The sequence below is a fragment of the Carassius auratus genome, chromosome 27, assembly GCF_003368295.1.
Source record: "Carassius auratus strain Wakin chromosome 27, ASM336829v1, whole genome shotgun sequence".
NCBI classification, from domain to species: domain Eukaryota; kingdom Metazoa; phylum Chordata; class Actinopteri; order Cypriniformes; family Cyprinidae; genus Carassius; species Carassius auratus.
Genome location: NC_039269.1, coordinates 21,650,227 through 21,667,307, shown reverse-complemented (window position 1 = coordinate 21,667,307; position 17,081 = coordinate 21,650,227). Strand labels below are relative to the sequence as shown.

General features: G+C 37.9%; 2 protein-coding genes across 2 annotated transcripts in view; both read right to left on the bottom strand.

Moving 5' to 3' along the window:
- map4l (microtubule associated protein 4 like) overlaps positions 1 to 280 on the bottom strand; it is a 39,454-nt gene extending 39,174 nt beyond the window's left edge. The window contains exon 1 of the mRNA XM_026206607.1: positions 154 to 280. The gene's annotated coding sequence lies outside the window, so the exon portion shown is untranslated. The remainder of the gene's footprint in view (positions 1 to 153) is intronic.
- Positions 281 to 1,447: 1,167 nt separating this feature from the next.
- The window catches only part of kcnh2a (potassium voltage-gated channel, subfamily H (eag-related), member 2a), a 43,465-nt gene continuing 27,831 nt past the window's right edge, over positions 1,448 to 17,081 (bottom strand). Inside the window, exons 6-15 of the mRNA XM_026206604.1 lie at positions 8,659 to 9,081; positions 7,728 to 8,124; positions 6,290 to 6,489; positions 5,886 to 6,138; positions 4,700 to 4,893; positions 4,495 to 4,615; positions 4,175 to 4,414; positions 3,122 to 3,317; positions 2,831 to 3,023; positions 1,448 to 2,753 (exon numbers count right to left, since the gene is read on the bottom strand). Coding sequence (XP_026062389.1) covers positions 2,361 to 2,753; positions 2,831 to 3,023; positions 3,122 to 3,317; positions 4,175 to 4,414; positions 4,495 to 4,615; positions 4,700 to 4,893; positions 5,886 to 6,138; positions 6,290 to 6,489; positions 7,728 to 8,124; positions 8,659 to 9,081 — 2,610 coding nt within the window. The 3' untranslated portion in view covers positions 1,448 to 2,360. The remainder of the gene's footprint in view (positions 2,754 to 2,830; positions 3,024 to 3,121; positions 3,318 to 4,174; positions 4,415 to 4,494; positions 4,616 to 4,699; positions 4,894 to 5,885; positions 6,139 to 6,289; positions 6,490 to 7,727; positions 8,125 to 8,658; positions 9,082 to 17,081) is intronic.

Below are 17,081 nucleotides of genomic sequence, written 5' to 3'. Positions count from 1 at the left end.
TCAAGCAATGCCTGGGACTGCATCACAATCTACGCGTGCGCGCCAAATCGTTTTGTCTTCATTAAGCGTAGGATATTTTAATGCATAGGCATGCATTTCCTATTGTGAGGTTGTATAATGTGAGCGCTAGTCACAATGTCAAAGTGCACTTACCCTATGTTGTTGTTTTTAAAATTCAGTACGCTGTAGTGTTGGCCGATGTGCAGAGTCAGATCCGCCCTCTCTCGTACAGTGCGCCTCTGTGATCGCAGGGCGACGCCCCGCCCCTTATTCCCATCGACCAATCACAACTCAGGAAAACTGTCCTCGTTCCGATATGCTGCTGCTGGACTTATGCATCCTCTCGGTTCATACATGCGTCCCTCACCAGTATTGATGGACATCTAATGGACACAATGATTATGCTGATGACCGATGATATGCAGGAAGATTCGCCAATCAATAGGCCTACACCAGCAACAGCGCGCTGATTTTGCCACTGAATAGATCTATTTGGGCATCAGACCTGATGACATTGTATCGAGAAACATCATACTGTCCGTTGAGACGTGAAACCATTGTAGTTCCCTGTCCTTTATGCGAAAATGCATGTGAAAATCCCCTGAATGTAACTTCATGCATTTATGTCACCCGCGCTTTACAAGCATAGGCTGCCTGCGAGTGTAAAAGAGCATCAAGTGTTGCGGAAGGACGGAATTCCTCTATTGTGTTGTTTATCCGGTTCTGGAACATGATTAAGGAGCATAAATATAAAAATATAACAATAATAGGCTAAGTGCAGGACTCCCTTTATTTTTTGTGAATGGGTGTGTCTCTTTTTACTGGTTTCCTATTACACTAAACCTGAGTTTCCTTTTAGGAGCTACACTTGAATAAACCGTTAAATTAATTTTCCTTCTTGTTATATAGAGTATAATGGTCTTAAAGTCATATTACCAGGTTTAACTTTATTTTATGGATATGTTTCTATTTTGAATATTTAAGTGGGCCTTTCTTATGCTTAGGCTATTTGATGCTGAAAACACATTTCAAAGGACAGTTAAAGATTAGGTTGACAGCAAAACAAGAAGTGCAAAAGGGTGCAAGTTTCTTTTACATTCACACAAACTTCCTGTTTTAATTTAGCAGAAGCCTTCACTGGAAATTGGTTAGACTCTCAGTTTCCCTTTCTATCTCTATGGACTGAATCCACTGACATCAATATCAAAGTCTTGAAAAAATGGATTTCATCTGTGTTTGCTGGAAGGAGCACTGCAGAGGTGGTGACATTTAGAAAAAGAAAAACATTATTTTTGACACCAGAGAAACACAAGGAAAGGTTGATGGTTCTCTTTCGTTCAGTCAGATGAGACGCGTTTCATAAACGTCAAAAGGCTTGTGAATTATGTTAATTAATTTATTCAGTGTGAATTTGATTATAAGTTAATAAGAGAAAGAACCTGCACAATAATCAATTTATAGTAAGCTAACAATAAATATTCCTACTGAGATTTGCAATAAATTACAAGTTATAATACATATTAACATTGCAAGCTATACTCTTTCTATAATCCACATTCCCTATAAATATCTTTCACATTTATAGTATGGCTTACTACTGGATGTGTTTGGCATGAACCAGTGCTAACTGATATCATGTGTTATATATATATATATATATGTATATTTCAACACTAATTGCACTAATAATATGGATTATGATCAAAATGGGTTTTCATTCATAAACTGTCTAAATCAGATTTTGACCTTTTAGCCAAATTGATGATTATATACTTGGAGTGATAACATATTCTGAAGGGAAAATCTGTGCACTGGATGGCCTTGAGAGATATAAACACATGCTTTCTGTCATGTAAACTATGGGCATGTTGTTCAGCAGGATTCACCGGTGTTCCCTGGAATAACTCACTCTATGAGGTATTTCAGCTACTAGAGATGAGCTTCGGGTTCCTCCACCTGAGATAAAATTTCCAAATGACCATTTAAACCCTAATAAATCATACTCTGATAGGACTTTCCAGTGTATTGCTACAATATGTCCAAGACATCCAAACAAACAATCAATTCAACACAAAACCACACTGTTAAAAAAATTGATACGCTAATGAAATCATACATTCACACCTCAAAATAACGAGAAAACACTTTCGCAAAGAGGCAGATAAAAACAAGTACCGTTAGACCAGCTAACACAAATCTTCCAAACCACAGGGACATTAATAATGCCTCAACGTTAGACTCTTTGAGGTAATTCATATGAACCTGAAGTAGAAGGACTTCAAAACACCCTGCCAACATTGCTGTGGCCGTTAGGATGTATGCATTGTTTTCCACTGAGATTTTGAATAAAAGTTTCAATCTTAACACCCTGGATTAGAGGCATGTCGTTTTTGGATTGAGGAATCATCCTCTACTTGATGATGCACTGGCAGTGATAGGCGTCTTGAGCACTCCAAATCTAACCTCAGTCCAGACTCTGAATGGTGAACAGTTCCAATAGGCTCTGCATCCAAAAAACTACAACTACCTCGATCATCTATGACTGTTTGTTGGTGATCAGTGTGAGCTGGAAGATAATCAGGGACATTTGTTGCATTGTGGCCCATGCCATGTGGCCATCGTCCCGTATAAGCCCCAGAAGGAGTCTCAGAGGAGGGCTGTAAGGAAGAGTCCAGGAGCTGGAGCTCCATTGCGCCTAACAGACTTTCACTGGACTTTTTGGCACTGCCAGCAAATTCGTGGGGGTCAAGTATCTAGGAAAAAATCCAAGAGAATTAATTAAAGACTTTAAAGTAAAGAAATGACAGTGGTTTGATAGTTTGGGAAATACCTCAGAGAGAATGGCTGGTGTTTCTGTCTCTAAAGGGTTGACAGGATACACCAATTTCCGGCCTGGTTTGGGAGGATTAAGAGATGCTTCTACAGGGGAAGTCATAGAGCTGTAGGCTGGTGGAACTAGTACCATCTGCCTCTGAAGCAACTGCATTATGGCCCCCATGTCTGTTGACATGCGCTTCTCCAAACTATGAAATAAAAAAACAAGATGACAAATACAGCTCAATGTAAATGGATAAAGAGTAAAGGATGCCAAGATAGCAACAATACTGTAACAGGATCTCACCGGTGGAGCTGTCTCTGCATCATTTCCAGTCTATTCTCTACCTCAGTGCAATGATGATGGGTAACACTGTGCAGAACAGTATTAGAGGGCACCGAAGATGAGGGTAAGGACATGCTGTGGCTGGGTACTTCCTGGTACTGATGGCCACGACAGTCCCCCCAGAAGCTGAAGATGTTAGAAACCCCAGAAAGAGCACCTAATTGGAAAAATTGTGTAAAAACTGAGTTCACCCAGAAGTGAAAAATTGGTCATTATATTTTCACACGCTCATGATGACTTATTTCACTGGAGCATCAAGCACAATAGTCATACAATAGATTTGTGTGAAAAACATACTGAAGTTTAAGTGGTTATACAATGAAAACCAGCCCAAATGATTCATTCATGAATCATATCTGGTTCTTGAGTTCTCACTGACTCAGTGATCTGGCCATAATGACTAATAGCTCAATGGTTTGAGAGATTATCAATGAATAATGACTTATATGTTACAATATTTGTGTGGTGCTTCTGCATCCTTCCAGAAGCTTGAAACCTTCAAAACCTTTGGCTGAAGAGTAACCACTACCTTTGTTATTTTGTTTTTCACAGAAGAGTGACGATTGCGATTGTGTCTCTTCAGAAAAAAAAATGGACCGCTCGATTTGTATGGATTTCTTTTATATCTTTTATTTAACTTTTTGTAGCATCAAAGTGTTTAGTATTGGAGTTTCAATCGAGGGAAAAAAGATCTCTCAGGGTTCATCAAAAATATGAAGGAAGGAATATGAAGGATGAAGGAAAGCCTTATATGTGTAGAATGACATGAGGCTGAGTAAAAGATGACAACTTACGTTTTTAGGTAAACTAACTTCGCAACTGAAACTAAATCCAGTTGTGTCATTCAAATGAACATAAATGTTAAGATCTTTGTCATTTTTTTCCTAGCCCACTTTTTTTTAGGTAAGCAAATACATAACACTTGTATAATACACCTATTGTAAATTAGACAGTAAGCCAGTATTAACAGGAAAGAGATTAGATTAGTCACAGTTCACATGATCAGAATCCTACCTGACAGTGCATTGAAAGAGTTGCTGCTGTTGTGGTTCTTGTCTCCATTAGCATTGCTGACACTAGTGATACGGCTCTGAGAGCTGTCTACTATCGCAGTGGGCCGTCGGGTCTCTTCCTCTTCATCACTGCTGGACTGGGAGTCCCGATGAGCAGCTTGTCTATCCTTGTGCTGCTTGCTTGAATTCTGAGTTCTGAAAGTCGCCTTATTGAGATTTTCTTCAGTTTTCTCTGTATCTGCTACTAAGAAAAATTGCAGTAGAAATAAAATCCTAGAATCTAAAAGAATATAGAAGCTGTTACAAAGTGTTTGCTCTTACCTTGTTGGATAGAGTTTCTGTTCGACTGGAAGAACAGCTTTGCTCTTCGTGTGTTATGGTCAAGACAGCCATGGTCAGAATCTTCAGTGTCACTGCTAATTGACCTAGCTTTAGTGTTAGTCTGTTCAGAAGATAAAGACATGTTTAAAAGTGCACCTACCTAAGTACCTAAGTACTTTTTAAGGACAGACATGTGCAAGCTTACATCTCTCAAGTTGAAGGTGATCTCCAGGTTGCTCCAGAAGTAGTCTGAGAACTCTGGATACATGTCCAAGACCTCCACTATATCATCTCTGTGGATTTTATGCAGGTCACAGTACGTAAGTGCTCTCACATCAGAACTTGACTTTCCAGGACGCGCATATAAGTTAATGGGCTCTCCGAATACATCATTCTTGCCTGAGGATAAGCCAAAGGAAGAGATACCTAGTCACACAATGCATCTTTCCTCAGGTAAAAGACATTAAACACTTTGAATTCAAACTTCCACCCAGTTCTATTTTTGCATTACAAGGCAAAAACAGCAAAGGGCCGATCACACTACACTTTTCGTTACATTGATTTAATTTGAAAAAAAGACACTGCAGCGTGTGATGTCTGTGACACGACTGTCGAGGGTCTGAAGGAACCTTGCATGCTTAATAATAATTCCTTACATTTATATAGCGCTTTTTTTCTGGGAACTCAAAGCACTTTACATAGAAGGGGGTAATCTCCTCGTCCACCACCAGTGTGAAGCATCCACCTGGATGATGCGACGGCAGCCACCACACACCAGCTTAAATTTGGCCAAGATGCCGGGGTTACACCCCTACTCTTTTTCAAAGGACATCCTGGGATTTTTAATGACCACAGAGAGTCAGGACCTCGGTTTAACGTCTCATCCAAAAGATGGTGCTTTTTGTCAGTATAGTGTCCCCATCACTATATTGGGGCATTGGGACCCACACAAACTACAGGGTGAGCAACCCCTGCTGGCCTCACTAACACCTTAAACATTTAAAGTCTAGTGTGACCATGGCTTAAGAGCAGTATGCAGTATGCTAGTATGTTATTCCAAATTCATCCTTAGAAAACAGATGTTTTTTATGCATCAACAACAGATGGTGCTGCATGTTATTTAAAAAAAATAATACAAATGTCCACAAGATGGAGCCATAGCCTTCTAATTTTTCAATCGTCTGAAATGCACCAAGGATGACTAAAATAAAACAAAACAAAACAAAAATAATTGACACTGCTGTTCCATTCTGCATTTATAAGTGCAGTCATAATCCATAATCCATTCATTTTAATTATTTTAGGAAAGTCTTTTGAGGGGAAGGGGTCCTTGGAATGCCCTAATAGATGGTCCGATGTTTTTGCTCTTGTCGTTTTGATTTATCACTTACCCAAAATGGCCACTACCACATCTCCCTTTAAGATCTCAATGGAGCCACGAGAAATGAAGTATAGTGCTGAAATGACATCACCAGCGTGGACCAAGGTGTCTCCAGGTGGAGCATGTGTTGTCTTGAACTTCATAGCCAAAGCACGTAAGCAACCTTTAGTGGAGCCCTTGAAAGCTTTACAGTTCTGCAGCAGTGTACGATTCAGATGCAAACAGATGTCTGCTTGTAAGCACTCTGGGAACCCCTTTAGCACCTGCAATGTGATAGAACACAGGTTAATGTGATAAATGGTACCACCTTATGTGCTCTGTCATGTGTATATGCAAAAATAAACAGAGTGGAAAAAATAGAGTACGCCCAGGTGTTCACAAGAGGGCTATTCTGTATGTGGCTCTGTGACTCACAGCATTCATGTCAATGCCATTAGTGTAGGACCAAGCATGCTGAAAATACTCCTCCAGCCTTTGCCTGAGTGGGTTGGGGATCTGGTGGAAACGGATGAACTCCCGAACCCGCAGCATCTGAGTGTGGTAACGCGCGGTGCCAGAGTACAGCCTCTGGATGATGGCTGACACATTTCCAAATATGCTAGCATACATCAGCGCTGTGAAAAAACAACAACAACACACAAGCATTTTCTTTCAGAGCAGTGTCAGAAAAGATTGATCCACTTAAGTCTTAAAAATGCGCCAGAAAGTGCATATCTACTAATCAAGCTTTGTGGGGAAGTTTACCATTATTGATTCTTTACAAGTAGGGCCTTTTTCAGACCGTAGAAAAAATTTTTTATTGAAAGTTTAGACAAGTTTAGACACAGTTTTTTAAAGCAAGACCCCCAAATATAATAATCTCCTTGTGAGAGACCCCATTACTAAAATATAAATGCTGTGCATGAAAATATAAGCATATTAATCATAAATGAAACTTCAAAAAATCACATTATATTATATTAGTTGTGATATTATACACTACTGTTCAAATGTTTGTGGTCAGTAATATCACTATATTTATTACTTATTAGAGCTGTTGCAAAACAGAAATTCACGTCTGAGTCCATTCAGCCTGATTCGGTTTTTTCTCATAAAAACAAATAATCAAAACATAAGCTGATGTCAACAGACCCACACATACATCGGTTAAAGCTAACTGTACACAGAGATTCATGGAGGACATGTTTTCCCTCATTCTTTAAAGACTTTGAATCATACTGCCATATACAACTCTGTGACCTAAATATGAGTTAAAAAAAAAAATGTATTCACAGTCTTTTTATTTAATGTTGAAAATATCACTGAATCATGTAAATATGAAATGAACGAATATCAACATTATAAATAATGACAAGTTGCCTAATTTATTCAAGACTGATTTTTGCAATGCAACGAACAAACCACTTTGTCATTTGTATGTATTACAACCAGCAGGTACCACATCAGCCAATCAGAGAGAAACCTGAATCTTCATTGTTTTTGTGTGTGTATGTGTGTGTGTATGTGTGTGTGTGTGTGTGTCTGTGTGTTAATATTTTGCCCACAGGGTGGACTGGAGTAAAGGCTGCTGAAATTTCAGTTTCAATATCACAGTGACATTACAATTTAAAATACTATTAATTTTGATTAAACAAATGCAGCCTAAATAAATAAATAAAAATAAATAAAATTATGTCAGTGTACATCTACATGATGTATAGATGCCACAGAAAAAAATAGACAATGAGAAGGTGTGTCCAAACTTTTGGTCTGTACTGTATATACTTTTGTTGGACCTCATACAGTAACACCCAATTGCAGATCCCAATTTGGAAGAAAAAAGAATTCTTCTGAAATAAGAATAGACACTAACCTCCAATAAGCATGACACAGATTGAGAAGATCTTCTCAGAGTTGGTGTTTGGGGAGATGTTTCCAAATCCCACGCTGGTGAGGCTGCTGAAGGTGAAGTAGAGGGCAGTGACGTATTTATCTTTAATAGAGGGTCCTGATGCAGGATTTGTCTTATTATATGGCTTCCCCAGCTGATCACCCAAAGAATCAAGCCAACCGATCCGAGACGGGCCGTTCCTCTCCACATTCCCAATAGCATACCAGATGCAGGCCAGCCAGTGAGCAATTAATGCAAAGGTGCACATGAGGAGAAAGAGCACCGCGGCTCCATACTCGGAGTAGCGATCGAGTTTACGCGCCACACGCACTAATCGCAGCAGCCGAGCAGTCTTCAACAGACCAATCAGAGTTGTCGTCTGTCAATACAGGAAAACAATGAGGATTGAAAGGTTAAGAGATGGTTAAAAGAAGCTATAACAGCATAATAAAAAGAATACTAAACCCAAAAATTAAGTTTATTTCTTTATCAATACAGATTTTAAGATATTTAGGATTAAATCATTTGTTCACCAATGGATCATCAGCAGTGAATGGGTGCCGTCGGAATGGGAAAGCATTATTATAAATAGAAAACTTGTATTTTAGCCAGAAGCAATGGTTAAAAGTTAAAAATGTCTTTGATGGATTTTTAACAAACACTCTGTTGGTCTCCAATTATTGTGATGCTTTTATTAGCTGCTTGGACTCTCATTCTGATGGCACCCATTTACTGCAGAGGATCCATTGGTGAGGAAGTGATGTGATGCAAAATTTTTCCAAATCTGTTCTGATGAAGAAACAACTAATCTACATCTTTGATGGCTCGTCGTTGAGCACATTTTCAACAAATCTACATTTATATGTGAACTATTCCTTTAAAAAACATTAAAATTACTCATAAGTTCACTCACATCTTCCACAGAGCGATAAATGAGCAAGTCGAAAGGAATGGCAGCCACCATGTCTATGAGGAACCAGCCTTTAAAATAGTGGATGGCTATTCGGCCGGGATGACTGACCACTTCATCATTGCTGTTCACGTAGGTTGTGCGAAAGTTAATCACAATGTCCACTACGAACATGATATCCACAATGAGGTCTACCACATTGAGTGGACTGCAAGAGTAGCCGCAGCGCTGCATGGCGGCCTCTTCCTCATCGCTGAGCAGGAACGCAGCCGAATACGGTGTAAAGATCGCCGTATAGATGACCAGCAGTAAGATGACCCAGTCCCAGACTGCTTTGAAGGGACTGTAGTGTAAAATGGTCCATTTGTGGATTCGGGGAGCCTGGAGCTTATACTCCGGAAGGACATCTGCACCCAGAGACAGCACCTGAGGAGAAATATACTACACAATGAGAGCTCTTTTTTAAGCGAATATTTTAAGAAGACTATGGATACAGTACGTTTTCCCACACATGTGCGGTGTAAACCAGTTCTGTATTACTGTATGTTTTGCACATGTAAAACCAGCAATCAGCATTATTTTTGTATTGAGCTTACACAGAATACAGAATCATCATTAAGAAGACATAAACTTGGCTCAAACATGTTATCAATTTGTATTTGTATTAATTAGACTATTAGCATCTCGCTCAAAAATGCCCAAAGAGATTTTACTGCATTACTGCCACCTATCTCTCAAGTGGACCATTGAGATAGGTGGCGGTTATGCACTTATGAGTCTGCGATCCACCATAAAGCAAGAAGAAGAAGAAGATGCCTCACGCGCCTGCTTGAGAAAGTGCTCAGCAGGAAGCACTTAGGACAGATTCCTCAGAATCTGTTTCATCTTTACACAAATTTATATAAAAATTTTTGAATATGTCATTAATCATCATAAGGTTTGTGGAGACCTGACCATCTGATGATTTTATTGTGCTGATATATGCTTTGGACTCACATTCCCTCAGCCTAAGAGCCAATAAGTGGCTAGGTCTCTCCGATTCGAAATAATATTTTTGCCTAGTCCAATGCAAGATAAACTCCGCCTTTGAATGTGAAAGTAAATCATATTCTTCTTTCAAGGAGGACAATTGTGTGGCCCCAGGGCCGTCCTTAGCTGACATAGGGAGAATGTCCCCCTTGGTCCGTACCCCCCTAAGGATGGCCCTGGGTGGCCCGTTGATCAGTAAAATGCTGTTTTTGTAGGTTTTGTAATGATTGAATTTTACTTTCTAATTGTGTAAGCTGATGAATTTTCGCTTTCGCAAAAGTGGAAGAAAAAGCTATACAGAATCTTCGTATTGCACACTTAGTCGTTTCCCACAGTATTTGAGGATCTACATCACATTTTGTATTAATTTCAAGAAATTCCTTTATATGTTCTTTTAGCGAATTGATGAATGTCTGATTGCTCAATAATGAAATGTTAAAGCGCCATCTAGGGACTTTGGCTTTAATATTGGAAAGATGAATTTTACACAACACAGCAGAATGATCAGACAATAAGACTGGTAATATAGAGATGGAAGAATTAGACGAAATTAGAGATGGACTGAGAAAGATGTATTCTATCCAAGATAAACTTTTATGCATATTAGGAAAAAAAAGTAAAGCCCTTGCAGGTGGTATCCTGAATTCTTCTAATTCTGAATTAGAAGATGGATTAGCTGTTGTATCAAAGTGAGATTCATCCAACACAGGATTTATGATGGCATTAAAATCAACACCCACCACTTATGGGCAATCAGTCTGCTCAAGCAATGTATTGGAAATATTTGTAAAAATGGACTGTCTGCCTTATTCAGACAATAAATAGAAACCAATGCTGTCATTATGTATTTTGCAACGGATATAAACAAATCTTCCCTTATCATCACTTCCGGTATGTTAGCTGGCAACTGTAACTTCCTGATAACTAAGATAAGCACCCCCTTAGTTTTAGTAAGAGTGCAGGAGAAGGCTGCCAGTTTATAATACTTGTTCTGGAAACGTTCCACGTCAGATTCTTTTAGATGCATCTCTTGGATCAGTGCACAGGAAATCGATTTACGGTGTAAATATTGTAATATAGAGGTACATTTAATAGCAGAATTAAGGCCATTTATATTCAGTGATAGAATATTCAGAACATGCATTGTAGTAAATGAAGAAAAACAAAAGCAATTCCATTCTGTAAATGACATGTAAATTCTGATAAGTACTCTATAAGCAACAACAGTCTCTTGAGCACCAAATCAGCATATTAGAAGGATCATGTGACACTGAAGACTGGAGTAATGGCTGCTGAAAATTCAGCTTTGCCTGCACACAAATAAATTACATTTTAACATACACTGAACAAAATTATAAACACAACACTTTTGTTTTTGCCCCCATTTTTCATGAGCTGAATTCAAAGATCTAAGACTTTTTCAATGTACACAAAAGGCTTATTTCTTTCAAATATTGTTCACAAATCTGTCTAAATCTGTGTAAGTGAGCACTTCTGCTTTGCCAAGATAAGCTATCCTCCTCACAGTTGTGGCATATCAAGATGCTGATTAGACATCATGATTATTGCACAGGTGTGCAATAGAAAAGAGGTATTCTGAATTGTAATAATATTTCATAATAAAAAAGTTTTTACTGTATTTGTAAAGTTGTATGCATAATTTAATTGATTTTTAATTAAGCTTAATTGTGCCTCCAGTTTTTTTAATGAAATGCTGCACAATGTAAAAAAAATAAAAAATAATGGAAGAAAAATAAAATGGCATATAAATATAATATTTATATGCCAATTGGAAGAGAAATAAAATGTCATATAAATATCATATTTATATGCCATTTTATTTCTCTTCCAATTTATTATTTATTTATTTTTGTTTAAATAAGTTAATATATTATGTCCTCATAAGAATAAAATCCAATTAAAACCTAATTGTACTGAAAATACATGTATGTATAGGTCATGCAGATGTAACAACAGTTAAAAAAAAATCATATTTTCATAAACCAGCCAGTTAAACTAGAAACTGTTTAGTCAACACCCCCCAACACCCAACTCGCTGTAGGACAGAGTTATTATCATGTTTCTGACAGGAACTGAGTGGGCTGTAACTGGAGTGGGTGAAGTAATGAAGCCATGTTTAGTCTCTGAGATATTCACTGAGTACACATCACTGCAGGGAGAACATTAATGCTTTACACTTGTAAACACCCTCTTAACAGCTAAACTTTTCCCTTTCCCTAAAGAGTTGACCAGTGTTTAGTCATTTGCTCAAAGCTCCAGTGAGAGAATTTTAATCACTCTAACTTGTAATCTACTGCCTTAATTATACTAATAAACACACCAACACACAAATATATCTAATAAAAGTATATAAACTAATCTTCAGGCGTTACAGGTACAAATGTTTGTATGTACTTATGATTAATTTAATGTAAATAAAAGTTAAAATGATTTTCTGTTTCACGACAGCCTTAAACCCTTATGAAAGGAAAATATATTTACCAATATATTTCTTAAAATACGTTGTGATATATTGTAATATATTATTTTCCCTTTTTATTTTCTAATATTTTATATATTTGAATACATTTAATAATATATTGATGATACATATTATATAATATATTGCAAAATATACAAATGATTGCCGCTTTCAATATATTGCAATACATTGGAATAAATAAATATATATAAGAATATATGTCTAATATATTACATGATATTTTCTAATATACTGCAATATATTTTTGTTTCATAAGGGAACTTAGTCAACCAAAGGCCAGTGAAGCAGAATCATAATTCATTTATGTTAATCTAATACTTCTCTTGTTTATTATGTGCCATTAGGATGAAGAAATACATCCGCAGCAGACTGAAAAGCAAGTGGGAGAAAAAAACAGATCTTCAAGACTTAATTTGTTTATGGAAATCAAAGTCAGGCTTTTTTCATAATCAAAAGATCTCATCCCACTGACACTTGTCCTCACAGAAATCTCAGTTAGCTTCCAGATTAATTATGTTTCATTCATGCACCTATTTTTGTAACTAGGTTAAAAATCTATGAAAAGGCTGGTGTAGTTTACATCCTTGACTTTCCTCAGCACTCATTAAATTGTGGACCAGCAAAACATGGACAGACAACAATGACTGACCCTCTAAACTAATAATCCACATAAATAAATATATCAAAGTGTCTCGCTGCTCTTACCTCCCTGCTCTCCTGGCCAACAGTGGGACTCGTCCTGTCCCAAAAGCAGAGGCTCTGGGAGCTTTTTTTGCAAGGCATATGTGTCTGAAATGAAGGCTGAGGCTGAATAAATGGAGCACAGGACGGGAAGAACTTGTTTAATGGCTTCAGCACCAAGGTCAGAATCATGATCCACAAATAATCTTCCAACCGCAACTGCTCACAGCTCAAGTGGCAGAATCCCTCATTCCTCTAGCATTACTGGAGAACGGTGAGCGCAGGAGCTGCTCTCCTCAGGATCCAGGACCTGTCCACCCCTATATCTATGCTTCTTTTCAGCTGACTTCTACTTCCATTGAGTGGTTGCTTCTCTGGTATCTTGCAGTCCATCTACTGCTATGCTCTGTGCTGTGTAATATTGCTCTAAAACACTTTGATAAAAAATGCTAAATTTTGAAATAAAACCATTTTTAAACTGAATGTCCTGTTTATGCTACTGCTCTGATTGAGATGGAAAATAGCTGCCAGTCACTTAAATGTACATACAGAGAGAGAGAGAGAGAGAGAGAGAGAGAGAGAGAGAGAGAGAGAGAGTGAGAGAGAGAGAGAGAGAGAGAGAGACCATTGTAAGAGGGCGCACCAAACTCATTAGACTGATTAGACTTTAGCTTTTTTTTTTTCAATAAAGAATAAACATTTTTTTTTACCTTTATAAATGGATGCTAATTACACTATGTTAAAATGGCAGGATTTTTAGTAGTAGCCATTTATACTACTTATGGCAAATAGTGACAATTATCTGCACTTTAGTATTTGAAAGGGAGAGAAAAAAGTTAGGCAAAACTGCCAACAATGTGGGTTATTTGCACTTTTTGTAAACAGACACTCTGAAAAAAATAAGGCATTCTTGGGCCTCTTGCAAATGTTCCCGGCCCCCTGAAAAGTCACATACATGTAATGCAGGTCTTATCTGGACAGACTTATTATTACGTGACTTATGAGAAAGAAGTTACTCCATGGAGAAATATAAAGTCAAATAGGGAAACAAACATAAATGCTTCAATACACTTAAATGGCAGTTTAAAAAAAAAAAGAAAAAAAAGGAAATGCTGTTAGAAAAGTGTTAATTTTGGACAAAAATTAAATAGTGTGACTTCTTCTCTTTGAAGTTCACCCATTAAGCTTTTCTTAAAAGATGCTAATTGTATTTTATCTCTAGTAAAGAGCTTTGCTCTATATTTCCTCGCAGCCCGGTGAAACACACCAATTTGAAAAACTAATGGAATGCATAGTCGATATAAAAAATTGGATGACGAGTAATTTCTTACTGCTAAATTCAGAAAAAACAGAGGTGTTAATCATAGGGCCTAAAAACTCTACTTGTAATAACCTAGAACACTGTCTAAGACTTGATGGTTGCTCTGTCAATTCTTCGTCATCAGTTAGGAACCTAGGTGTGCTACTTGATCGCAATCTTTCCTTAGAAAGCCACGTTTCTAGCATTTGTAAAACTGCATTTTTCCATCTCAAAAATATATCTAAATTACGGCCTATGCTCTCAATGTCAAATGCAGAAATGTTAATCCATGCATTTATGACTTCAAGGTTAGACTACTGTAATGCTTTATTGGGTGGTTGTTCTGCACGCTTGGTAAACAAACTACAGCTAGTCCAAAATGCAGCAGCAAGAGTTCTTACTAGAACCAGGAAGTATGACCATATTAGCCCGGTCCTGTCCACACTGCACTGGCTCCCTATCAAACATCGTATAGATTTTAAAATATTGCTTATTACTTATAAAGCCCTGAATGGTTTAGCACCTCAGTATTTGAATGAGCTCCTTTTACATTATACTCCTCTACGTCCGCTACGTTCTCAAAACTCAGGCAATTTGATAATACCTAGAATATCAAAATCAACTGCGGGCGGCAGATCCTTTTCCTATTTGGCGCCTAAACTCTGGAATAACCTACCTAACATTGTTCGGGAGGCAGACACACTCTTGCAGTTTAAATCTAGATTAAAGACCCATCTCTTTAACCTGGCATACACATAACATACTAATATGCTTTTAATATCCAAATCCGTTAAAGGATTTTTAGGCTGCATTAATTAGGTAAACTGGAACCGGAACACTTCACATAACACCGTACTTTCTACATCATTAGAAGAATGGCATCTACGCTAATATTTGTCTGTTTCTCTCTTGTTCCGAGGTCACCGTGGCCACCAGATCCAGTCTGTGTCCAGATCAGAGGGTCACTACAGTCACCCGGATCCAGTACGTATCCAGACCAGATGGTGGATCAGCACCTAGAAAGGACCTCTACTGACCTGAAAGACAGCGGAGACCAGGACAACTAGAGCCCCAGATACAGATCCCCTGTAAAGACCTTGTCTCAGAGGAGCACCAGGACAAGACCACAGGAAACAGATGATTCTTCTGCACAATCTGACTTTGCTGCAGCCTGGAATTGAACTACTGGTTTCGTCTGGTCAGAGGAGAACTGGCCCCCCAACTGAGCCTGGTTTCTCCCAAGGTTTTTTTCTCCATTCTGTCACCGATGGAGTTTCGGTTCCTTGCCGCTGTCGCCTCTGGCTTGCTTAGTTGGGGTCACTTCATCTACAGCGATATCGTTGACTTGATTGCAAATTAAAACAGACACTATTTCAACTGAACAGAGATGACATCAATGAATTCAATGATGAACTGCCTTTAACTATCATTTTGCATTATTGAGACACTGTTTTCCAAGTGAATGTTGTTCAGTGCTTTGGCGCAATGTATTTTGTTTAAAGCACTATATAAATAAAGGTGATTGATTGATTGATTGATTTATTAATATCCAGAGTATTGGAGGAGTTAACTTTGAGACCTTCAGTCAATACTTCAATTCTCTTGAAGATGAACCTGCAGAAATGTGCATTACCATAATTGAATTTCTGTCCTCTTAGATAATAAATCACGCCAAAATCCTCATCTCAAGGCCTGATTCACCCAGTGCTGATTATCCAGCATCATCTCAGATGAAGCCCCAAAATGCATTCTACCCCCAAGTTATTGAGGTCAGTTTTTCTAGATTAACTTTTGCTACAGCTTTTTTTTTTTGCTTTCCACAGGTGTGACCAGCATTGTAATTGCAGCTTGAAGATATATTTTTAATGTAACTGCTGTAAACAATCCACTTTATTATTCAAATCTGCATTTACATATAATCAAACATTATATTTTATGCCATGTTCAATTTACCAATGTCTTACAAAATCTATGACAAATATATTTGGCTGCTGTAGCATGATTACTCTGTCCTTGTGAATTAGCTGTGTTTGCCAGGGTGAAGGGTTGGACATGTCTGTCCAAGGCCAGTGTGAGATGAGAGCACAGCAGGGGTAGGAAAGAGAGAGGACGTGAGGGTGAAGGAACCAGCCTTGGGACTCAAAATAGCCTTCTGGGACAGAACTGCAATGAAGCTCCAATAAACCATAAAAAAACTGTTATCCTTACTGGCTCCATGTTCACTGACTCACCAGACAATTTACAGGTTTGATCTATAGCCAAGACATATATTACCTTACAGAGCTCTATGCAGTGAAACCTGAAGTAAACACATTTATTAGTTTATCAGATTAGATGCCATATGTTGGCAAGGGATCTGTGTTTTATAATTAAAAATTATTAAAATGTATACTTTGTTTACTGACTTTGACTAAGTATGAATTTATTCTATATATTTGATTATACATGTAAAAAAATAGTAATAGTAAAAAAAAAAGTGAATTTCGGATTGGGGGAACCCCTTATTTAAAGTCAACTCACACACACACACACACACACACACAGTCAGTCGGACGGACGGACGGACGGACAGACAGACAGACAGACAGACAGACAGACAGATAGATAGATAGATAGATATACTAAGCATGGGCCGGTATGAGATTTTGACAGTATGATAACCTTAAACAAAAATATCAAGGTTTCAAGGTATCACAGTATGGTTGTTACAGCTCTTAAAGGGATAGTTCACCCAAAAATGAAAATGTCATTATGTCATTAATGACTCACCCTCATGTCGTTCCAAACCTGCAAGACCTCTGTTCATTCTTCCGAACACAGTTTAAGATTTTTTAGATTTTGTCTGAGAGCTTTCTGTCCCACCATTGAAAACCTCTGTACGGTATACTGTCCATGTCCAGAAAGGTTAGAAAA